Here is a 26,736-nt window from a genome sequence, read left to right as displayed (position 1 = left end):
AGGCAAACAAGGGAAAGTGCAAAGACACCCAAGAACAGATCTGACTTCTGGAGGGATGTTTTCCTCACCCAGGGAAAGCAGATTCCTGTAGTTCTCCAACATCACATCCGTGTACAAGGCCCTCTGAGCAGGGTCCAGGCATTCCCATGCCTAAGAAAATTCGATGGCCACATCCTGGAATGGCAACCATCCCTGAAATGAAAAACATTTCACCAAAGGAGTCATGGGGAAAAGTCTTTATCTTCACACAAAATGAGAAGAGGAGAGAGGTATAAGGATCCATTTGGTTGAAGTGTGTATTCTGATAGATCTGTGTAAACGTATTTTGGCAAGTTATGTGTCTCCAATTTTAATTTCTTATACTTCTTCATAAGAGATAATATCCTACAAATCAGTGTGGATTTTTCATATTTGTGGACAATACATGAAATATACAAATAAAACTTCAACATGTTGTCTATACATAAGGGTCAAATATTATGGTCTACACACTGGGTGAGATTCAATGTCTAGAAGAGCTGGAGCATGAATGGTGTCTTCAGAGATGACAAAATCCACAGTGGCTTTAAAGAAAGTTCAGAATCTTAAATTGTGGTAACAATAGCAATGACTAAAAGATTTGCAACACTTCCTGTATGCTAAGTATTATTCTAAATGCTTTACATGTATTAACTTCTTATCAACATAATAGCTCATTAGAGAAAAATCTGTTCCCATCTTACAGAGGAGAAAACTGTGTCACAGACACTCTTAAGAAACTCGCCTCAGATCAAACAGGTAAAAAATGACACTGCAAGCACCTGACATAAGGTTTGATTTTGGAATTTAACCTAAAGAATCATACACTTAAGTAGAAAATAAAGCATTAGAAGTACATTGACAGAGGGTTCTATGAGTAATCTTGAAACAAGTTAAATGTTCACAACAAGGAACTGCATAAAAGGTCACTATGTATGCACACACACACATGCATTCACAAAGTATGCTACTATTCTTACTACTATTTAAGTCACTCAGGTGATAGTGTAGAAAAAATTTAAGGCCATGAAATATATTTTAGATATCATTTCAACTACTAAAAATATAAAACTTATATTTGAATTGATGTCTTTATAAACACTGTGGAGTTGCACATTCATGCACTCATGCACCCACATGAACAGACAAATTAACTGGAATGAGAAGAATTGTCTCTCAACATTTTTTGATGATTTTTTTCATTATCACTTTTATTTGTGTACAATTTAGCTCTTTGTGAAAAGGAAAATGTATCATTTGTACTTAATTGAGTTTGTCAACATAATTCTACAGCGGGCAACTAAAAAATAGTACAAACAGAAAAAATACAGAATACTTTAACTCCAATCTCTAATAAAATAACTATATTCAAAAATATAAATACTGTTTTATCCATTTAAATTTAGATATCCAGGTGTTAACAAAAGCCAAAGAGTTTATTCATTTATTCCACTAATAAAACCATGATTGAAGGTTATCTAACGTTGTTAGTGTTATACAATAATTTAACAGATTAAGATTAAAAAAAATCTCAGTAGTAAATACTGGAAAAAATTCCTGCATAAATAAAAATCATGATGAGAAGGAAATGGGGGATAAAACTGTTATTAAGAACACTTCACCAATCATAATATTCTGCAGAAAACACTGGAGGTATTTCCTCTAAAATTCCAATGCAGAAAAGGGGCCTTCCCAGGATTCCTGCCATTCACCTCTGGTTAGTATACTTAAGCCTGACCAGTAGAAGAGGGAAAAGGAAGAAAAATACATAGCAGGAGTGACAGAGAGTCAAAGAGCTGGAATTGTTGAAATTCACAAATCTAGGGACAAGAATAGGCTATAAGTGAAGGAAAGGAAAATGACAATCCATGCAAACGAGATCCTAAAGAAAGCTGGTGAGCATAAAATATATAGGACAAATAGACTATAAGACAAATACTGTCACAAGGGACAAAGGACATTATATGATGATAAAAGGGTCAATTCACCATGAAGTTATAGCAATTATACATCTATATGTATCTAATACTAGAGCTCTGAAATATATGCAGCAAACATTGACAGAATTGAAGAGAGTAGACAGAGGCACAGTAACAGTCTAAGACTTCAACACCCCAGTTTTTGTAATGGACAGAAGAACCAAACAGAAGATCAATAAGGAAACAGAGGACTTGAACAACACTATAGACTAATTGGACCTAACAGACATATATAGAACACTCACTCAGCAACAGCAGGAAACACATTCTTCTGCAGCACCCATGGAACATTATCCATGAAAGGCCACACATCAGGCCACAAAACAAATGTTAACAAATTTAAGAAGATTGAAGGCATAAAAAGTATCTTCTCTAACCACAGTGAAATGAAACTAGAAAAAAATAGTTGACATAAAACAGAAAAATCCACAAAATGTGGAAATTAAACAACTCGTTCCTAAACAACCAATGGATGAAAGAAGTAATCACAAGGGACTTTTTAAAATATCTGGATGAAAATGAAAATATAACACACCAAACCTTACGGGATGCAGTGAGAGCAGCACTACACTAAGAGGGAAATCTGCAGTGGTAAATGCTTACATTAAAAAAAAGGAAAGATCTCAAATCATAAATATATTTTTACACCTCAAGGCAGTAGCAATAAACTATACCCAAATTTAGCAGAATAAAAGATACAAGATTAAAGCAGAGATAAATACAATAGGCAATAGAAAAATATAAAAATTACCAAACCAAGAATAGGTTTTAGAGAAGATTAACAAATTGACAAGAAAACAAATTAGATTACTAATTAGATTAACAAATAAGATTAACAAATTAGACTAAGAAAGAGGGAGATGATTCCAATAAATAAATCAGACATGAAAGAGGGAACCTTGCAAGTGATGTCACAGAAATTCTTTAAAAAGGTTGTAAGAGAGAACTAGGAACAATTATATGCCAAGAAATCACATAACCTAGAAGTTATGAGTAAATTCCTAGACACATACAACCTAGTAAAATCTAATCATGAAGAAATAAACAATGTAAACAGAATTATAGCTAGAGAGAAGACTCAAGCAGTACACAAAAACCTCCACAAAGAAAAACTCAGGACCAGATGGCTTCACTGCAGATTTTAACCAAACATTTACAAAAGAATTAACACTAATACTCTTAAAAATCTTTCAAAGAGCTTAAGAAGGAGCACTTATGAACTCGTTCTATAGAGCCTAGGTGATTCTGATAGCAGAGCCAGAGAAAAACACAAGCAGGGAAAAAAAAAAACTACACACCAATATTTCTGATCAATATTGATGCAAAAACTCTTAACAAAATACTAGCAATCCCAATTGAACAGCACACTGAAATGATTAAACATCATGACCAAGTAGTATTTATTCCTGTAAGGCAAGGATGATTCAACATACAAAAATTAACCAATGTAATACAGCATATTAACAGAATAAATGAAAAAAGAAACACATGTTCATATCAATTGATGCAGAAAAATCATTTAACAAAATTCAACAACTTTTCAGAATAACGTGCAACAAACTAGGAATAGTGAACTACTTCAACATAATAAAAGCACACAGCTAACATTATACTCAATGGTAAAAGATTGAAAGCTTTCCCTCTAAGATCAGGAATAAGGCAAGGTTGCACACTCTCTGCATTCCTATTCTAGTTGCCAGAGCAACCAGACAAGAAAAATAAATAAAAGCCATACAAATTGGAAAAGTAAAATTGTCTGTATATTTAGAAGACAACATCTTATATATAGAAAACCATAAAGATTCCAGAAGAAAACTATTACAACCAAAACACGATTTTAGAAAAGTTGCAGGATACAATTCAGCACACAAAAATCAACTGCATTTTTAAACGCTGACAATGAACAATCTGGAAAGAAAATTAAGAAAACAATCCTACTTAATATAGCATCAAGAAGGATGAAATACTTAAGAATAAACTTTCCAAGACTTGAATACTGTCCACTACAAAACGTAACTAAAATAAATAAAAAAAAATACAATAGAAAGACTTATACTCATGGATTGGAAGGTTTAATACTGTTAAGCTGTCCGTACTATCCAGAGTTTTCTGCAGATTCAATGGAATCTCTATCAAAAACCCAATGGGAATTTTTGCAGAAAGAGAAAAAAAATGCTAGAATTCATATGAATTCTCAAGGGACCCCAAATAGCCAAAACACTCTGGAAAAAGAAGGAAGTTAGAGGCCTCACAGTTTTAAATTTCAAAACATATTACAAAATAAGAGTGATCAAGATGGTGTGGTACTGACATAAACACAGATATGTAAACCAATGGAACAAAATAAAATTCTCAGAAATAAACCCCTGCGTATATGCCAAATGATTTTCAACAAGGGTGCGAAAACTACACAATGGGGAAAGGAGAGTCTCTTCAACGAATAGGGCTGGGAAAACTGGATATCTACGTGCAAAACAATGAACCTGGAACATTGCATCAAATGTAAAAGTTTCTGTGTCCAAGGATACAATCAACAGAGTGAGATAGCAAGCTCTGAGGAATGGATATGATGAATATGATTTTAAAAATCTCCAGCTGTCAGATGTTTAGGTTGATTTTGTAACTTAAAGTTGATGATGGAATAAAACACATTCTATCACTTATGTCTCTTTCTAAACTTTCCATTTCATTCCCAATCAGTAAGATTTTGAAGTCAGTAACTCATTCATTTAGCTTCATACATATTATAAAAATGTTAGAATGGTTTTCCCTTATGGATCGCTTTTCCAGAATTTACCAGGTATTTGTCTATATTAATACGTGACTTCCATGTGCACCTTCTTAAATCCTGGTCTACGAAGAGACATCAGTGCATCCAGATGGGGCCCTTACACAATCCTTGCTGCCCAACTGCACTGACACCCTGTCTCTATTGCATGAGTGTGAAGCCCTGCCCAGGACCACGCCCAGTGGAGCCTCCTCACAAGTTCCATGTCACTGGGTCATGGTGAGATGGAATCTAAGTGGAGATGAGAAGGACTGAGGGAAGGTCCTGAGCGAATGTGGGGAAACAGGTGTCAGGAAGGATACTTCAGAGTCAGAGAAGATTAACAAGTCCAAAGAAGGGCATTTCAGGAAGGAGAGACAGAACAATCAACTGAGAATATGACTTGACCTGAGAAAGAGCCATTCCTAACTTCTTTTCTTTCCTCTTCCTCCTCTGCCGGACTTCTTCCTCAGACAACATGAGTCTTTAGAAGTCTTGAAAGTTGAAAATATTCTGTTTAATTCCTAGAATCGACATATGCCCTTCCTGTGCCAAAATCATACACAAGAAAGACCTCATCATGTGGAAAAGAAGTCTCCGCTGCCCACTGCCTTAGGAGGAAATCAGGGACAGTCACATCCTACATGGAGACCAACAAGTGAGTTTATCCACATTTTCTTCAGATCACACTCCCATCTTGATGAAGCCCTCACATACACTGCAGAAGTGGGTATCTGGGCTGGACTGACCCTCCCCTTCAGGTCACAGACCTGGTCTTCATCAAACCCCATGCAGAGCAGAGCCCCCCACCCTCAGCCCAGATCTCAGCCCTCAAGAATGGGAGGACTCAGAGTCTTGGTGCTCAAGGTTGGATAAAGATTAGAATCACCTGGGGCACTTTAAATATTAGTCAGGCTGGTCCACACCACAACTGTTGGCAGGAGAATCTCTGGTCAGGAGACACAGGAGATGTATTTGCAAAATGCCCCAGAAATCAAACGTGAAGCCGAGGTTGAGCACTACTCAGATGAGGCAAGCCCAGGACACCTATCACTTTCTTTTCCAGCTTTATTGAAGTAGACTTGATCAATGAAAGTTGTGTATTTAAGGTGTACAACGTGATCACTTGAAATACATGCACAGTATGGAATAATTATGATAATCAAGTTAATTAACACATTCATCACCTCACAATTACCATTTTTTTGTGTCCGTGTGGTAAGAAAACTTAGGATTTACTCTCTCAACAAATTTTGAGTATATAATACAGTATTATGAACTACAGTCACCATGTTGTACATTAGATCCCCAGAACTCATTCATTTTACAAGTGAAAGAGTGAGCATTTTGACCAACATCTCCCCATTTTCTCTAAATCTCACCCCCTGGTAACCACCATTTTACTCTGGTTATATCAGTTTGACTTTTTTAGATTCCACATATAAGCTAGATCATGTAATATTTCTAATTGTCTGGCTTATTTTACTTAGCATAATGTTCTCCAGGTTCATCCATATTGTCATAAGTGGCAGGATTTCATTCATTTTTACGGCTGAATAATATTTTATGACATATATCTACCACCTTTTCTTTATCCATTCATTTGTCAACAGACACGTAGGTTGTTTCTACATCTTGGCTGTTGTGAATAATGCAGTAATCCTCAGAGGAGTGTAAATACCTCTTCAGGATACTGGTTTCATTTCCTTTGGATACGGAACCAGAACTGTGATTGCTAGTGTTATGAGAGGTTCAGGGATTCGATCGGAGACGTAAAAGAAACTTTCCACTCCAAACAAATGGACTGAAGGTATATTTTATTATATAGAGGATAGTAAAGGTGATAGTCCGCAAACAGATCCGAATAGGTCAAATAATAAGAGGGAAAACACACCAGCTCGACTGGAAGGGGAAAAACATCCACATCGGCTGAAATAGCAGCAGATTCGAATAGGTCATATAATAAGAGGGAAAAACATCAGATCCATCGGAAAGGGAAACACCAGATCGACTGAAGGGAAATGACAGAAATCAACTGGAAAGGGAAACACCAGGTTGACCAAAAAGAGAACACATCAGATCAATTACTTCACAATAAATCAATTACTCACAACATCCATGCCCCACTGCTGGGAGAGTCCTGTCAATCGACACGGCTGGGCAAGGATCACACGTCCTGGGCAAGGTGTCCCTTCCACAGGTGGAACTCTCACCAGGCCTTGGTTTCCAGCAGTTTATATCAGCAGTTACAGAGTTTACAGAGCAAGCATTTTGTGTTCCCATGCACAAATGGTTGTCAGTGGCATACCTGCACTGAGCCCCCTGACTATCGTCCCAGCCCAGTAGTTGTGTATGTGCATTGTTTACCCTGCTTATCGTCCCAGCCTGGCACAGATGACCAGTCTGCCCCAGGCTGCGGCGCCCGAAGGGCCTTGAAATTTTTACACATTGCAACTATCTCCATGGGAGAAGGGCCAGTTCCCACCACACAGAAAGCAGCTTTTATATTTCTTTTTGTGCTGGTGGCTATAGGTCAATGGAGTGGCCAAACGTGGCTGTACTCATGTCAAGACAGCTAGGTCATATGTCTGTTCTATTTTTAATTTTTTGAGAAATCTCCATACACTTTCCCATAATAGCTGTAACCAATTTACATTCCCACCAACAGTGCACAAGGATTCCCTTTTCTTCACACTTTCCCCAACACTTGTTATCTCTTGTCTTTCTGCCAGTAACATCCTAGAAGTTGTGATACCTCCTTGTGGCTCTGCTCTCCCCTGGGGCATTGTTGTCAATAGGATTCAGACAGTGGAAAGGAACAGAAAGGAACATGCAGAGCAGGAAATATGGAGCAGAGATGGGAGTGAGGGTGTGGTTGGCATATTAAATGTGAGAGGGGTCAGAGGAAGATCCACTGAGAAGGTCAAATCAGAACAAAGACCTGGGGGAGGAACAGGGTTTGCCACTAAATGTGATGTGGAATGGAATAAAATTTCCATTTTATTAAAAGAAGCAGTGAATTTTGGAGTCTAAGAATTCTTTTCAAATTGGGGCTTCTAATACATTGGAGATGGTGGAAAATTACATGATCACGTAACTTCAAACCAGATAAATTAAAATTTCTCTAGAATTAACTGTGCAGAGAAGTGAGAATAATTTCCTAAATTAAAACGTCTGTGTGCTGATCAATGAACAACATGAGAAGGAAGAATAATAGCTCTGTAGCCACTGGTCCTGGATGGAGCTGGAGATAAAACAGTATATTATACACCGAAGGACACTGGAGACCAGGCTTTGTATTTTTACTTCAAATACTGAGAGGAACGGTAGTCAACTGAAATATATGATTGTTTGGGATGGAGGGGAGGATATTTAAAATACTCCCAGGTAAAACTGGGCAGAATGAGCTGGGTGAGGCAAAGTATACACTGGAAGCAGGACAGAAGATTTTAATAAAAATTCAAGTCAGAGCTGAGAAATTCGAGAGCCAGTTTAAAAAAAACACAGGATTTTGGGATTTCTAGAAGGTAGAATATTCTCTATTAATCAGTGATCTCAGCTAGCCTTTTGTGAAGACAGAGTCTTCCAGATGGACTCCGTGTCCCCAGCATGGGGCAACGAGTCTACTGTAGAGATGTTCATGATTCATAGAGGAGCTGAGGAGGAGCCATCTGCAGGGAAGGCCATTGAATGGTTTTCCTTATGGAGTAGTGTTGTTCCTTTGACATATCCAATAGTATAAAATTTACAGAACCCATAGAGATACAATAGCCAATCCCTCATTCACAGTAAAAAAAAAAAAAGAATCTTCTTTCCATTATTATCAGATAAACACATCAAATTTATTAAGGATTCAACAATTTGGAAAATATAATGAATGAATTTGATATAATGAACATATGTTGAACTTGTGCTATATGCCACAATTTTTAGCACATACAGAGCAATAAAAGAATCAAAGCACAAAGTAGGTTTTTAACACGTAAACATTTTAGAATGAGAAACATTAATATTTGTTCCCATCAAATAATAATGTGTATAAACCTATACATTCGTGAGTATTAAAATACTTTTTAAAATTTAGTCAGTATTTCTAATGAAAACTTAGAATGTATTAGAATAAAAAACAGTGAAATGTTCTATTTCAACCTTGTGCAATGCATTTAATTCAAGAGTAGTTGAGGAAAATGATATAGCTATAGATTCCCATACCAGAAGGAGATGTCCAGACAAGCTATGAACAAGAGGGGCAACCCAAGAATTTTTTAAAAAAAGAAACAGAAGCTAAATGAAACTAAAGCAGCAAAATGTAAATTTGAAAATTTTTAACTAAATTATGTAAAGTATAACTAAAATTCAATAAAATAAAACTATTAATAAAATAGAGCTACTCTAATGTTGATATAAAAGGAGAAAGGACATAAAATGAACAATAAACAGCAGATGAACTTATTTCATAGAATAGAGATTTCTAAAGCCTCCAAGGACCAATAAACTTGAATTCTCTAAAATATAGAATAGCAAAAGTGAATTAAAAAAGAATGATAAAGCAGACAACCATAAGTAACATTTAAATACTTTGAAACATTAATGAAATTTTATGATGATTTTACAGAAACATTTTCCCATATTTTCAAGGTTCAGGGCATCTTCCTTCTTCTAAATCTATTTTACAAACCAGAAAAAAAAAAAAAAAAAAGCTAAGAAAATATTTTATGCGGCTAGTATAATTTGTTAAAAATTGAGAGAAACCAATGTAAATTATGAATTTTCATACAGCATTGATGATCAAGAATCACGTCTGATCATAGTGGTTTTGTCCATTGGTGCCAGGAAGGACCTTTCCTGGTAGTCATGTACCATGCTGGAGGGAAAGTGCAGAGGGGTTGGAAACCATTTAGGCCACACTTGAGTAACAAGAAAGGTCAGGAGAGAGAACTCTCAGGCACCTCTTATTCAAAGTCTCTAGTTGTCTGAGGTTGTAAGCATCAGAAATCAAATTGTTGACCTAACATCACCTTACTAGGTACATGATGTTTACAAAGGTTTGACAGGCAGTAGGTTCAGAGTTTCACAACAAGTATGCAAAGCAGGATTAAGAATACAACAAGCTCAGTTTGTATGAAAGTTTTAAAGCAGGAGCCCAGACTCGAGGGTAACCAGCTGTATAAATCAAAAGACAGTTGGTTATTGGGTGAAATTTGTTACTGCTAATGTGCTTGCTCTCTACTTCTCAAGAGGTGTCTATCCATGTGCAACAGGAGGGGCTTGTAACTGCACAGACATCTCCCTGCTCAGCCAGAAGGTAATTGAGAGCTACATGGTTGTCTAAAATTACCCTGGCCAATGAGTTAAGCTACTATTGCTGAGTCACTACTTTCTTTGGCTGTGGAATCAGCCAACTCTTCTAGTGTTAGAGAGAGATTTCTGATCATTTGTTCATTTGGCACTCACTCCAATCCATAGGAAGAAAGCTTTTCACACAAAGACAAACCCAGAATCATGCACACTTCCTGGAAGTTCTCATTTGAGGCAATTATAAGAATTTAGTGCAACAAGTCAATGAATAGCTTCTGATTGGTTATGCAGGGAGAACAGGGTGGTGAATATGGCAAGGGTACACTGTCCTCCTACTTTCCAGCTGTCAAAGCAATGAGATGCCCAAGCATAAAGGCTATTGTGGGAGCCTCCACATATGAAAATGTAACCATGAGGTATACATAAGGCTTCTGCATAAGTAATAATATCTATGGAATCATTCACTGGCAGAAAGGCATTACCACCATTTAACCAAGGCTCAGACATTGTGTTGTTACATATCCAGAGGTTCCCAAACTGTATGAGTATACCAACAAGTGTATAAATGACCTCACTTACATTGGTCATTCTACAGAACTCATCATAAATATTCATAAGATCTTGTCTTTCCCTCCCAAGTTTGGATTAAATCAAGAAATGAAATTAGGTGAGATTGGTACCCTGAGTTTAAAAAACAGGCCTGTAGAACAATTTAAACATATAATGGCATCTGGAATCCCAGTGAATTTCTTATAGGGTGAACTAAAGTCTCACTATTGTCCTCAAAGGACCAACATTTATGATGGCAAATCCAGTAATCAGAGAGATTTCTCCCTTTTGTGAGGGTTTGGGAATATTGATAAGAGTATTATCCTTTCATAGAAGGGTGGGAGGAAACAAAGTGTGAGAGAGCAGTGAAAGAAAAGCACACAGGCCTGGTCCAGACCTCTTGGGAAAGCTGTCTGCCTCAGATGTTGGCTGCTTCTCTTCCTAGTCAATTTGACTTGGAGGTCCCCAGCGTTTGTATAGGACAGATGCCAGGTGGAGCCTTGTTTAGCTGTGAGCTGTGTATCCCAGGCATGAATCCCTGAAGTTTGACTGCTATCTGGGTACTGAGAGGGCCTAGTATAGTCCCTTCCAAGGACATTTCAGAGCAGTATAAATGGGAAATGTTAGTTTGGAGTATCATAGCTAGACATTTAAGGCAACTGGAACTTAGGAAACAGTCTAGCTTACAGGTATATAAGAAAGCCTTAAAGACGATAAATAGGACAAGAATTTAATATCTACAAAGGTGAAAAGATCATTTCTCTCTCCACAATTTTCCCAATTTTTATTAAAGATAATCATAGTAAAACTAATTTGTGCCTATTAAACTTGACCAGATTATTGATATAAATGCAGTGAAAACAGTGATTGATCACAGAAGCTCTTTCTTAAGATTGTTTTGCTGAAATCTCGTAAGCAAGGTACTAGGCTGATTTTCCCAAGCAGCTCCTTAAAACTGTCTGGTCATTTCTGAGTCTCTGTACATCTTTCTTGAATATTCCAGTCAAAGCCTCGGTACTGTAGCCAATATTTCCAACTGTGTCTTCCTACAAGGAGAAAAGACCTTGACTGATGCAAAAACATATGTCGTCTTGAAAAGAATATGTAAGAGTTTTTGAAATCTGGAAGTACTGGGTAAAGAGAAAAAGACAAACGTTTCAACCCTTGTTGCAAAGATACTCTTTACCAAAGTGCCATAAATTATCGCCAGCTTTAAGGAGAGGACAAAAAGTGGCCCTTTACATCTGGAAAACAAAACATCAAGGCAGTCAGTCCTCCACTCGAGTCCCAGAAATTTCCACCCAGTTTAATCTTATAATCTTAAAATTATCAAAACCTATATTCCAGTGTAGTTGTCAAAGTCTTTTAAATAAATCTTTTTGAAAATGAAATATATTTGTACAAGCATCAGAGTAGAAAAATAACTGTAACTGACAAAAGACTTTTAAAAAAAGCAATGAGTAAATGCAATTGATGAGGAAATTTGGGTATTTGTTCAGACACACATTTTAGATAGTAACTAGAATTACATATAACAACATCATATTAGGACATATTACATGTTTAGGAATTTTATACAATATCTTGAATACTTTTGAGTTAGAATCTCCCATACAATCTAACCTAAAAAGTTTATTTTGCTTATTCAGCCATGCTTCTCATGTAATTTAACATACCAAATAAGCCTAATTAGTGTAATATCTCTGTTTTTGCAAGGAAAAGGAAGAAATCTTTCGAGCTGTGTCAGATGCCCTTTGGAAAATCCCAAAGTTACATCCAGGTTGAAAAGACTTCACTTAGAATGCAAATATTTTGGGAACCTTATCAAAATATCAAAAGGTTGGACACTTGACCAAATAGGATCACAGATCATTACGATATTATACTCAAGTATCTCTTTGATCAAAGTACAAATAAAAGGTTTCAAAGGCAAATACAGAAAATTACGTGGTTTTAAGGAAAACTTAAATCCTTTAATAGTAAGAAGACTCAGTTCTCTTAAGTAAAGAACGACAGAAACAATACAAGAAATTATTTTGATAAAACACAATCTCTGCTTTCTACATATATTACTTAAAGGTAAAGAAGGTTTCACAATCTGTTATTAAAAGCAGACCAATAGCCTAAGAAAACTTTGTTCTTTCAACAGAAAAGAAAGAAAATTTTTAATTTTGCATCAGCTTATTTAGGTATCAAAACTCATTATAAAAATTTATTTTAATCTTAGGCAGCTTTAACACATATTAAAATTCTTTTCCCAGGACTGGCCCCATGGCCTAGCTGTTAGGTTTGGTGAGCTCCACTTTGGTGGTCTGGGTTCGTGGGTTCAGATCCCAGGCGTGGACCTACACCACTCATCGGCCATGTTGTGGCAGTGAACCACATACAAAATAGAGCAAGATTGGCACAGATATAAGCTCAGGGAAAATCTTCCTCGAGCAAAAAGAGGAATATTGGCAACAGATGTTAGTTCAGGGCCAATCTTCCTCATAAAAAAAAAAAAATCCTTTCCCAAGATTCCTTCCAACAAACCTCCTACACTGTTTTTCATGTATATTTTCTCCTATGTTTTCCTCTTTCCCATTCAGAAATACCTACCATCTCTTTAAGACAAAATTACTTTCTTTTCCCTCACCAAAATGCATTTCCAATCCTTATACCTTCTTTTATCAAAATATCCTACTTTCCTTGGGTAGAGAGATGTTTCTCTGATTATTACATATATTGATTAGAATTCTTAACCCTCAGAATCCTTAATTCCTACTGAAAACCTAAGAAGTAAGCAATTGTGAACTATATTAGCATTTTGCAGATTGGCCAAACTATAAATCCCTTTTATAAATTTCTAGAAATGTATGCCTTTTCTCATTGTAAATTTCTCAGCATGGCATAAAACATGTTCACTAATAGATTCAAATATCTTCAGCTTCTCTGCAATAGGAAGCCAAAAGTAGATACACCTATGTTCAATAATTAATCTCCATCTTATTTCGAAATGATTTAGATGTTCAATGACTATATTTAGTTTAACTTAGTATAAATTTTGATCTTATTTGCAGTTATTTAACTTACTTACTTTTGACAATCATGCTATGATTTGACACTAAATAGGCAAACATCATCTTAAGTTCCTTTTTTGCTGATAGAGATAAAATGAGCTTAATAAACCCATATGGAATGAAAGTTGTATTGTCTGCACTATATTCAGCATTAATAACTTTAAAGACATGCCTGTTTCAATTAATCCAACAACCTTAAGCTAGCTTTTATGTACTAAAAATTTACCCTACATAACATAAACTTAAAAAATTTTGAGTTAATTTCCATTGCATTTCTGAGGTTTTGGAATACTTAATCTATAAGCACTTAATTTCAAACTAATTAAATATAGCTCTTCTACAAATCAATCTTACCATCCAGAGGTAGAAAAATATCATATATACACATAGACATATATAATATATACATAGACACAGAGACCTTATAGCTTTTGTTTTAAAAATTTCAGCCACGTCTCAGATACAACCTTCAAAGGAATAGTTGGATCTAAATTGCATTTTTGGAAGATGAGCTAAGTTAAGGTTACTTGCTCAGATGGACAAAGTTTCAGCACTAGAGGTGGTACAGAAGGGAAGGAGGAAGAGGGCATCAGAGGTGGGTCCTGAGCATAAGATGGGAAAAAAAAAAACCAGGAGAAGGGAAAGAGAAGTCTGAGAAGCCATTTTGTCTTCCCTCAGCTTATTAGTTGTTTTTGGTAATTTAAATATGGTACCTTGTAGTGAGGCAGTTTTAGAATTTTGTGCACATTTGGAAGCTTCAAGGTCCCAATTAAAATAAACACACCGGGGCTGGCCCGGTGGCACAAGCGGTTAAGTGCGCGTGCTCCGCTGCGGTGGCCCGGGGTTCGCCGGTTCGGATCGCGGGCGCGCACCGATGCTTGTCAAGCCATGCTGTGGCGGCGTCCCATATAAAGTGGAGGAAGATGGGCACGGATGTTAGCCCAGAGCCAGTCTTCCTCAGCAAAAAAAGAGGAGGATTGGCAGATGTTAGCACAGGGCTGATCTCCTCACAAAAAAATAAATAAAGGGAGCTAATAATTTTTAAAAAATACAGTTTAAGACATTTGCTTACTCGAGACAAAAGTAATACATTTATTATTAAAACACTGGAAAATACAGAAGAGTGCAAAAAAAAAAAAGAAAAGAAAAATAAAGAAATCCAAACCTTGATTTATAATTGGTGTTGGCCTACACAATAACATTTAAAAATAAATGGAAACTTGTTGCAACAATATAACAAAAAGTACAACCAAATCTAAAATAAAATGTCAAGGTATGAAAACATCCAAATATACATCTGTATTTTATCTGAGAATATAATTAACTAACTTAGCTTTGTTAAAATAGCTGTGTTTAAATGCACTGCCATTTTACCCATCTAGAAAGGTGCTACCATTCACCTGTCCCATAATAAGGGTTTAAATTTGGATAAATAATTAACTTATTTCTGCCTCATTGCTCCTTATCTTTTCAATGAAGATACTAGTTCTGACTCTCTCAAGAATTTATGAGGAATACAGGGTAACTGCATACATGGCTTTTAGCAAGTGATCCATAGTCTGTGAAAGATCTTTCAGTGTTAGGCATTCAACTCTCAGACACCTGTTCAAAAGGAAAAAGTATAAATAATTATTTTTCAGTGGGAAGTAATGTAAGTGAAGAATATTGAAATTTCAGCTGACGTGATACATAGAGCTCTTGCCTCATTTTCCTGTGCAGGAATATTTGCCCCTGACGATGAATATCACTCCCTGGGATTTGACAGAATGGCGACCAGGGATTTGGTGCTATAAATGATGTTTTTATTACAGACTATAGTTGGAATTCTGGGGAATTTCTCTCTTGTTTACCGTTTTCTCTTCCTTTACTTCACACGATGCAGGTTTAGGTCCACGGATTTGATTCTCAAGCACCTGACTGTAGCCAACCTCTTAGTGATTCTTTCCAAAGGACTCCCAGAAAGTAGAGCAGTTTTGGGGTTGAAACTTTTCTTCAATGATTTTGGAAGCAAACTTGTTTTCTATGTTCACAAAGTGGGAAGGGACGTGTCCATTGGAACTACCTGTCTCTTGTGTGTCTTCCAGGTGATCATGATCAGTCCCAGGAACTCCAGGTAGGCAGAGCTTAAAGTAAATCTCCCAAGTACATAGGCACCTCCAACATCCTCTGCTGGATCCTGAACATGATGCTAAATACTCTGGTTGCTTTTCATATGACTGACAAATGGAACAACACAAGTATCACAAAGAAAATAGAGTATGGCTATTGTTATGTAGTATTTTATGGCAAAATCACCAAGTTAATTTATGTTCCATTTGTATTCTATGATTGTTTCTGTTTGATGCTGATGGTCTGGGCCAGTGGCTCCATGGTTGTCATCCTGCTCAGGCACAAGCAGAGGGTCCGATACATTCATGGGAACAATTTCTCCTCAAGATCCTTCCTTGAGACAAGAGCCACCAAAGCATCCTTGTCCTGGTGAGCACCTTTGTATCTTTGTGGACTCTCTCCTCTATCTTCCACATTTGTTTGGCTGTTTTTAACAATCCCAGTTTGTGGCTGAGGAACACTTCTACACTATTCACTGCATGTTTCCCAACTGTCAGCCCTTACATTCTCAGGAGCTATGACTCCCGAATATCTAGGTTCTGTTTTGCCTCAAATGAAATACAAAATCCCCTAAGCTTATTATAATTATGTAAATTATATGCCTATTCACAATGGTTACTTGTTTATTCATTCATCCCTTTCCATGTATAAGAACACTTATGAAATATTCACATTATAAGAGAGTTGTAAACAAGTTAGACTGAGCTTCTGTTCCTAAATAAATAACAATACCAATAGCAATTATAAATGAAATGTGATATATTTATCATGTTACTATGTATATAATTGAAACTTTATTCATGTTTCCAGTGTAGGGTTTCAGAGTCTATGCAGTGTTAGTTAAAGTGGTGGTTCCAGAAACAATCTGTAGATTATGGAGAAGCTATTAAGAATATAACTTTCAACCTGATAATAAATTTGATAATAATCTTGATAATAAATTTTCAAGACATTTACTACTTATAGGATTATAGGAAAAGCCCCATAAAACATAAAAACCAATGAGATTGTCATTCAAGAAACTGGAGGAAGGAAAATTCTCCTACAGCACAATGAAGTACATGGAATTAAGGTGGAGTGTAAATTCAATTTCAGAGTTTAGATGCATTGAGGGCCTACTATGAGTTTTATACATTCCATCCTTAGAGAGACCTTCTCATTTGAGGTATTACAAAGAAGGATAGTATATTTGGAGCATTTTCATGTAGAATTGGTCATATTGAACTGAATCAAAAAAATGAGAGCAGAAAAACATGTTTTGGCTGAATTTTAAAAGACGTCAAATAAGTGTTACCTATTAAAATACATTCTGTCTGGGGAAAAAAAAAACAGGGATATTTAGGTCTATACAAGGTAGATTTTTCTATTATGTAAAGATGCCAATTGTTCACATTGGCAGAAACAGGTTCCAAGGTGCACTCCCATGTCTTTAACGTGAGGAAGTAAGGCCATGGTGGAGTGTTCATTAATCATGAAGCAGTGGTGGAATAGCCACTTGGAGGGGTAAGTCAAAAATCTATACTATACATGTGTGATTTTTGGCCTGTGGATATTCAAAGGAATAAAATGGATATTTCTTTAATTTTAGAAATGATTTTTATATGTTCTCTCCATATTTACATTATAAAGCATATACAAAGAAGTAAGGTTTCAAATGTTTGAAAAATAAGGAATTATTTTCACCTCATGGATATATATTGAATGTTCTGCTGAAAAAATAAACATATTTTAAGATCACGTGATTCACTTAGAAATATTTACGTATGTATTAGACATCAAACACTACACCTCTGTGGATATATACATATACATATACTTGTGTGTGTGTGTGTGTATATACACATATATGTGGGTGTGTCTGTGTGTTTATATATGCATGTATATAAATATAGAATCAGTCAAATTATTTTTAGATTTCATCAATAACTTTGGAAAATTATAAATTAAGAAATTAAAAAATAATTCTAATTACCACAATTGCAAGCCGTTTCGAACTTTAAGTCTCATTTATCTGAATTATATAAGTATATACATCCACCTGCCACTGCAAGTTGTTCAGTTGGTTACATTTACATGGAATATATTTTGATTTTTTCTGTATAAATCTTTATATTTTAGGTGTATCTCTCAGAAAATTATCCAACTGAATATATTAAAAAATATTTGACTTTGTTAAGTGAAGTCTTTAAGGTGCATGTAAAAATGGATATATTTGGGAATAGATCCTTCAACTTTTTGTGTGGTCTTTATTGCACCTGCTCTATTTTCCCATTCTTTCCCATTTAACTTCCTCTGTATCAATAAATTAAAGTAACTATATTTTGCCTCTTTTCTTTAGAGGTTGGATAATCGGTTGAAATTACATGGAATCTATTTTTCTTGTTTATAAATTTAATCCTTATATTTTAGCTGTGTTTCTTGAAAAAATAACCACTTAAATATAGTAACACATGTTTAAGTTTAACAAGTATGATTGGTGTAGTTATTTTTAATACAATAATATTTATATTGGGGGTTAGATTTACCAACTTACTGTGTGGTCTTCTTTACACCTGTTGTATGTTCCTGGTTTTGCTATCTAAATTTTCCATATTAATTTTTTAACTATTTCTACATTTTACCTCATTGCCTTGGAATTTGTGGGATACTACAGCATATTTTGAGAAACTAATCAAAACGTAGTTATGTAATATATTTAACCTCATCCTAGACAGTGTGATGGCAATCAAACAATAATCTACAATTCTTTTATTGGTAATCTATATTGAAAAATTTAATGTCACATGCGTGACATAATGCATAGCTCAATGAAATTTCACAAACTGAGCATACCTATGTGCTCAACACCTAGATTACAAAAAAACATAAAATATGGCAGCATTCACCAGAAACCACATTTTTCCACCTACTAGTCAATACTTCCACCGAGTAACCAATATTCTAACATCTAAGAACATAGTAATCTTTGAGCCTGCTTTTAATTGTATGCAAATGAAGCAATACAGCATTGACTTATTTGTTGGTATCTTTATTGCTTATGTTGTTTATGCATTTATCATAATTGGATATCAAATAATTATTTTCATCATTCCTCTGCTTGTGTTCACTTAAGTGGTTTATAGTTTGGAGCTCTCAGATCTAGAACTTAATATTACCATAATCTAACTTGTCATTTCTTCTATTATAGTTAATGTTTTTTGTTCAGGGTCAGAAATATTTCCCATGGTAAGAAGGTGGAGATTATCCCTTTTGATTTCTTCTATAAATTATGTTATTCATCTTTAAAATTTAGATCAGAAGTCCACTCAGAAACACTTTGTTGTGATGTGAATAGCAAATGATATTGTTTTTCCATAAAGCTAATGAAACTCAGTTGGTTTAGAAATGTTATCTTCTGGTTTCCTTCCTTCTCTCTCCTATTAATGTCTCACCAGGTAACATCACATGAATCTTGGAGCTGACTTTTCAATAAATTCTTGTGATTATTCTGCCCATTTCTGCCTGCCTCGTAAAGACTTGAGCCATGGCGTAAAAAATCAAAGTCCTGGAGTCCAGAATCTTTAATAGGCCTTTTTTTTTTTTCCAGAAGATGAATTTTTCTCATATTTAAAGGAAGTCAAGTCTGTTGTGATATATTTTCCCCATAAATCTCTCTTGTTTCTCTCAGCTTCTGTTCCAAACTATCTTATGAAGGATAAGATAACATTTTGCGTAACAAATAGCCTTCAGTGCAGAGGGTTAATCTTTATCAGGGGTAAAGGGCTGTTTAATTACTAGACCAGTATAATAAAGATAATGCCTTTCTGTGAGGCAAAAGATCGGCAGGTTGTCTTATGACCCATTTTGAAATATTGGGGTTTCTTAAGTTTGTGGTTTCTCAGCTGTGATACAGATCTGCAGTGTGTACATAACCACCCCTGGGCCTGTTTGTAATCCCTCCACTGTATTTGGGAAGGGCAAGGAAAACAAACACAAATGTGAAGGTCTTCCTTCCAGTTGTGACATGAAAAATTCAGTCTTTTGTTGCAGGCCCAGGATTCTCATGTGTTCTGCCACCATCCATGAAACTGACAACCTAATTACTTTGCTATCAGATAGTATAAAATTTAAGACCCTTCTTCCTTTTATTAAGCTTTGCAGACCTTGGACAGTGAGGGGGACCATGTCTTGGGTGAAAAATCAAGGGAATGTGAGTCCCAGGCTGACCACTGTATTATGCTGGAAGCACCAGGAAATCTGGGGGCATGTGTGAGAGGCTGTTTAGAATAGTGTCTGTGGTGAGCCCTATACATTTTTACCACTGAAGGGGTTCGGAACGAGCCTCCCAAAAATGTGCCCATTTGGCTTGTGGATTATTTTGAACTGAAGACAATCAAGGCTTGAAAGACTCAAGAGTGGCTTTTTACCTCCCCCTTAATTGCATAAAAGAATTTAGATAGAGAGCCTGGTCTATGAAGAGAGCTGTCACCAGAGATAACTACCAAGAGCATGCACTGTGTGTGGTGAGCAGAGGAGCTTGGCAGGGCCTGTTTGTTCAAAGTCCTCTCTGTGTCCCATTGTCTCTACATGGCATGACAAACATTTGTTCACCAAACATTTGTTCTTCCCATCTTCCTATGAATTGTCTTCCTTCCTTTTGAAGCCCCAGACCCCAACCCCTTTCTACTTAGCTCAGGATGGCATGTAATCCTCAATTGTCTGTCTTTGACCCTCTCACGTCTATATGAGTCTCCCATAAGTATGTAATTAAATTTGTATTTCTCCCATAAATCCATCATAGGTCAATTTAATTAATAGACCAACCAAAAGAACCCAGAAGGGTACAGAAAAAAACTTTTCATGTCCCACACATGGTAAGCCAGACAGAAGAAAATTCACTGAGTGGACACTGCTCACTCTGAGGTTGCTGCAGGTAAGAGATCCGGGGACCTCTGGCAAAAAGCCAGCGGAAGGTAAAAATTCTCACTACATCAGTGTCCTAGATCCACTGCAGCATCCTACCTGCAGCATCCAGTGGAAGCAAGAGTAGTGAGATTCCTTTTTGTTTCCTTTTCTAAATTTAGATTATCAGGAGAAAATATTTGTGGAACTCATTTCTTGGTTATAGCAACTCTGGTAAGGATTTGTTCTGAGTACTCTTGGTTATTATTTATCATCTTCCTCCCTGAGATGTCCTGTATGTTTTGTTTTTGGTTTTTTTTTTTTTTTAATTTTCTGTTGTTTCAATTGTCATAAGGATGGAAACTATAGGGTAGAATGAAGGCACAGATCCTATAAGCCTGCTGTTTGAGCTGGCTTCACCAACTGGTGAGTTCACAGATCTCACCAGAACGGCATCTGCTTAGACAAACTTTACTGTGGTTTACTGTGAACATAAGGTAAAGGCTATTACTAGGGGACAATCTTGGAAGCCAAAGCTGCAAAACTGATGGGCATAGGTTGAGCGCTTAAAAGCTGTTATAGTGCTTGCCGCCTTACTCAAACTCCCGGGTTAGGATAAGTTGGTCACAAAACAAGTTAGATTGATACTAGATCACCTGCTAACCTCAAGAAAATTTCCATGCAATGAGGTACTCTGTGAAACACTACACAATTCCCAACCCAGTGGCGCATCCCTCTTAAGTATTAGTTTGGCTCCGAGACCCAAACGTAGCTAAATCTGTTAACGTGCAGATGAGAAAAATTGGATGAGGTATTCTTTCTTCTTGTTCTGTCTTCAGAGCTTGGCATTGTGACCAATGAGAATATTCTCTTGGATCTCTAGCAGCCAGAAGGTGAACATGTCAGTGTGCATCATGGTGACCAGTTGAATATAATGGGATTCTGGGAATGAAGACACAAGCAGCACTCTCTTTGCCTGACTGTGCCAGCTCTCAGAGGAATTTGTCATAAAGGGTCCCAGTCCATAAAGGGCTTTTTAAATCTCAACCTTTGTTGTTTTGTTAGTGCTGTAAAAGTCCTATTCCAGTAGTGCCTGCCTGGTGTCACAGATTAGCAGGTCTGTGATTGGAGGCATTTTATGTTCTTGCCAGAAACCAGACACACTGTTTTCAGTACACCATTCTTACCACCTATAACAATGAAAGCTTTACGTTCTTAGGCTAACTTTGGGAGTGAACTTTCAGGATCCTGTGAAAGCTCATCACTTGATCTCTCCTTTAGGATACCTCTTGACTCCATGGTTAAATCCTAAAAAGGCATATTGGATTGAGTTTCTATTAGTATAAGATTAGTATAAGATCCTACCCATCAATGGCCAGATGTTGGATCCTTCGCATTGGAGAAACTTCTGTCTTTGAAAAAAATTTTTAGAGAGCTCTCATCCTAAACAATTGTCTTATTGGAACCTACAGAAAGACAAAATTAAACCATGACTACAATGACGTATAACAGTTAGCCTTAGAGACTGCCTTAATGAGATAACTGAATAGAAATTAGACTTAGAACAAAAATTCTAATATGACCTAAGACAAAAGACGATAATACTGAAGTAACTACTACAGCTCCCCTCTATCCTCCTGTATTTGAGTCCTCATCCTAGTAGTCCTCTGTCTGAATTGACTTTCACTCAGGCAATTGCCTTAAAAATGTAGAAAGGACCAGATTTACCATCAGTGGACAAAGGAGAGCACGAAAGTATGCTTTTGCTGATAGTTAAAAGACCTCAAGTGAGTTCTGTCTATTAAAAATGCATGCTGTCTGGCACAAAATGATATGGATTTGGGAAAGTGTGAAAGGTTGTTTTTTCTATGACATGACGAGGCCAATTGGGAAAGTTAGCAAGAAACAGGCTCCGTGGTTCACTCCCATGTTTCTGGGTGAGGCAATAGGTTTATGGGGAGCCTTCCATTAATCTTGAAGCAGTGACAGAATAGGCATTTGGAGGAATAAGTAATTAAATCATTTTGTTTATGTGGCATTTTGGATGTGTGTATTTTCAAATGAATGAAATGAAAATTTCTTAAATTTTATAAATATTTTAATATAGCTCTCTCAATTTTAATAAATATTTTAATTTTTATAGTATTACACTATAATGCCTATGAAATGTATTAAGGATTCAAAATTAAAAAACAAAATAATTAGTTATAACTAATGGATATATACTGATTTATGTGCTGCAAAAGAGGGAAACACATACTTTTTTAAATTCACATAAGAATGTTAGAAATATACGCCACAAAGCAAGCAAGTAATGTGTGTGTGTTTATGCTTGCATATGTTTGTATATACGTTTGTCTCTCTATATATGTGTGTATGTATATGTACACGTATGAATATGCAAATATGTATAAAATCAGTCAAATTATGTCTGTTTTCCATTAATATTTTGAGAAAAGTAAATTATGAAATAAAAAATACTAATTAGAATAATAACAAACTGCTTAAGCTTAAAGTATATGATGCACTGAATTGCATTTCCTCAAAATTAGTGTGTTGAATCCTTAATCCCCAATACAACTGTATTTGGTGATAGGGCCTTGGAAGAGGTAATTATGATTAAATGAGGTCATAAGGGTAGAGTTCTAATCCAGTAGGACTGGTGTCTATATAGGAAGAAGAGGAGACACCAGGAGTGCGCATGAACAGAGACATGGCCATGGAAAGCACAGCGAGGAGACAGCTGTCTGCAAGCCAAGGAGAGAGGCCTCAGGGGTTATCAGTCCTGTCAGCACCCTGTTCTTGGACTTCTCACCTCCAGATTTGCGAGAAAATAAATTTCTCTTATATAAGCATTCCAGCCTGTGGTATTTTGTTATGGCAGCCCTAGAAGACTAATACCAAGTCTATTTATCTGATATGTATATCACCATGCTACTTGTTTAACTGGTGAAAATTACATGGAAATTATTTTTCCTTTTTTTCTATTTAATCTGTATATTTCAGCTATATAGCTTGAAAAAGTATCTAACTGAATATACTAAAATGTGTTTGACATTATCAGGAGCAGTTAGTCTATTTATGTCCAGTATAATAACAAATGTATTTTGATTGAATTTGCCAATTCATCGTGTGTTCTTCATTAGACCTGTTTTATGTTCTTAGTTTTTTATCTTAACTTCTTCTATATTATTTTAAAAATAATTCTATATATTACCACTTTTACTTGGAGGTGGTGTATTCATTATACTTTAGTTTTAATCTACAAATTATAATATACTGTTAAAAACTAATCAGAGTGTTGTTGTTTAAGACCTGTAACCTCCACCTGGACAACATGATGGCAATCCAACAATACTCTATTACCCACTTCTCAGATCTTTTTTTAACTGTTGATCCATACTAAAATAAATTAATGTCACATGATGGTCATAAATCCACAGCTTAATGAAATTTCACAATCTGAACATGTGTGTCTATATATCATGTGTACCATAAAACACAATATTATCAGCATCCTTGCCGCCAAAGCCACATTTTGCTCTCACAGTCACTACCTCTAAGTCTAAACAGTCTTCTTATATCTAAGAGAATATGTAAGTTTCAGCCTGTTTTTTTTTAATTTTACTTAAATAAGAAAATGTTCCTTTATTTGTTTTTTACTTTTTCTTTCCTTATGGTGTTTATGAATTTATTTGTATTGTTGCATGTTGTTATGGTTTATTCATTAACATTACTGTATATTATTCCACTATTTGGATATAAAAGCATTAATTTAATCATTCCACTGTTGATGTTCATCTGAGTGTTTTCAGTTTGTGGCTATTAGGATCCGTACTGGTATGTAAATTCTAGAAATTGTCTTTAGTGACTAACATACAAATAAAAGTGGAGTGTATTATGTATGTTACTGGAATTGCTGGGCCATAGGTTTGCATCAGCTCAAATTTATTAGATACAGTGGAATGTTTTTTCAAAATGTATTTTTTATACTGTTTTTCATACCCACCAGCAGTGTACAAACATTCCTGGTTTATCCACATCCTGCCAACATTGCTAATTTCTTTCTTTTTCATTTTAATTTTCTTGTTGGTGTGTGGTGGTATGAGGGGATGGTTTGATTTGCATTTTCTAGATGACTAAGAAATTTGAACCTCTTTTCACATATTAAATAGCCTTTTGGTATCTTTTTTAAAAGCACTTTCTGGATTATAGTTTTCATTTTTTCCTGATGTTTTGTCTATCTTTTTCCTGTTTATTTTTGGAGTTGTTTATATTTGTTGGGTACAAGTCCTTCCTTGGTTCTCCCAATCTCTCTCTCAGTCTCATCTTTTGATGAAGATCAGCTCTTAATTTTCATATAACATGATTTTTCATTTCCTCTTTAGAATAGGGTCTGGTGAGCGCCCTATGCGTTTATACTGGGGAGGATGGTTCTGGGCATCTAGTACTCAGGAGCTTGGGGCCAGGTGGATTGAAGGAGGTGCTGGATCAAGGTCCCTGAGAACTTTCCATGCTGCTGCGTGTACATGTGCAATGGATTGGACAGAATGGAAAACAGGCAATGGAGGGAGAGGTGATCAAAACCCCACAGAAGGGACAGCATGGATTTGGTGGGAGGAATGATTTGTGCTGCAGATTCTGATCTTAGATGGGTCTGAACTCGGAGCTCAGACCTGTGTTCTTGGGCCCAACTGGATTCTAGGCGGTGGTTAGGAGACTCAGGATGGTCAAGGGACTAAGGTGGAGCTGTAATTTAGCCCTGGTATGAGGAGGATGTGTCATAATTCTTCTGGGAGCATAATCTATACCTGCAGCATTTTGACTGAAACCCCTTGGATCATAGGCACGCTGAGGAGTGATTTTCTAGGGCAAGTGGTGACTCAGCACAAGACCCTGTCCTGGAAACATGCCGGGCTCTCTGCAGGGAGGAGATGGAGGGGCTCCATGGGTTTGGAGGCAGAAAGCCTCTCTAATGACTTGTTCTCTCTGGAAGCCTCTGCTATTCCTCAGGCTCCCCCACAGTGAGGGAGACATGATGGAGGCACTGAAAAAGAAAAGGAGCCAAAATCTGAAAGATGCTGTGTGTGTCTACACAACACAATATTCTGCTTTATAGCCATGTGCAAGGGCCCTTTGGCAATTCCCCAATCAGAGAGAAAATGTCTAATCATAAAGGTCACGGAATCTCATGTCTTAGAAAGCATCTGGATAATGCAAATGTGCACAGATAATCAAGATCAATGAGGCACATGAGAGGATGTGTGTGATAGGAGGAAACAGATTTAACCCTGTAAATATGTAAACAGGAAGTGTTTCCATAAAGATGGTTCACTGGTAAGCAACATGAATATGACGTAGTATTTCTATGTACTTAAAATATCTTCTTTGTAAATAACTGATTGAGGAAAGTAATTTGATTGGATAACTCCAATATAAAAATATTTACATAAATATTGAAAGAATCCAAATATGTTAATAGTGTTTGTGTGACATATTCTGAAATAGTGTGACAAACTCTGAAATTGCATAAAAAATAAGATTCACCTGAAACTGTTAAAAACTGATCTTGGAGCAATTAATGACTTGTTTTACTATATTTTACAGTTTAAATATTTTGTCAACTTATTCCTTATTCAACTTATTCCTACATGTATTACATCTTCATTTCTGACATAACAAATTACCACAAAATTAGCAGCTTAGTACAACACCCATGTATTTTCTCACAGTACAAAAGTCAATATTTTGGATATTATTTTGGCTTATTACTCTGGTTACCATCATACCGGCCCAAATGAAGAGGAAGCTGGCCTGTGCTCTTCTCTTCAATCTCAAGAAGAGAATCAGCTTCTGGGATTGTACAGTTGTTGGCCGAATTTTTTTTTTTTGGTGATTTCCATGCACTTCCAGCCCCCATATTCAAACACAGGAACAGCATATGAAATCCCTTCATACTTCTAACCTCTAACTTCTTATTTGGCCCCATAGCTCTTTCTTCTCTGGTTTAAGAGCCCATGTGCTAAAAACAGACACAAAGATCAATGGAATAGAATCGAAAGCCCAGAAATAAACC

The 26,736-nt window shown here is 36.1% G+C and overlaps 1 protein-coding gene across 6 annotated transcripts in view; it reads left to right on the top strand.

Moving 5' to 3' along the window:
• LOC131397343 (zinc finger protein 677-like) overlaps positions 1 to 26,736 on the top strand; it is a 47,204-nt gene extending 20,468 nt beyond the window's left edge. For 2 of the 6 annotated variants that reach the window (XM_058530140.1, XM_058530142.1), the window contains exons 4-5: positions 5,293 to 5,422; positions 26,652 to 26,736. In XM_058530140.1, coding sequence (XP_058386123.1) covers positions 5,293 to 5,422; positions 26,652 to 26,733 — 212 coding nt within the window. In that variant the 3' untranslated portion in view covers positions 26,734 to 26,736. Of the gene's footprint in view, positions 1 to 5,292; positions 5,423 to 15,754; positions 15,784 to 23,334; positions 23,808 to 26,651 lie in introns of those variants that run through there. The other 4 variants (XM_058530141.1, XM_058530139.1, XM_058530144.1 and 1 more) reach the window with 3 other exon arrangements.

The sequence above is a fragment of the Diceros bicornis genome, chromosome 34 (assembly GCF_020826845.1).
Source record: "Diceros bicornis minor isolate mBicDic1 chromosome 34, mDicBic1.mat.cur, whole genome shotgun sequence".
Classification (NCBI taxonomy): Eukaryota; Metazoa; Chordata; class Mammalia; order Perissodactyla; family Rhinocerotidae; genus Diceros; species Diceros bicornis.
The sequence above is the reverse complement of the archived record's forward strand: the minus strand, read 5'-3'. Positions and strand labels throughout refer to the sequence as shown.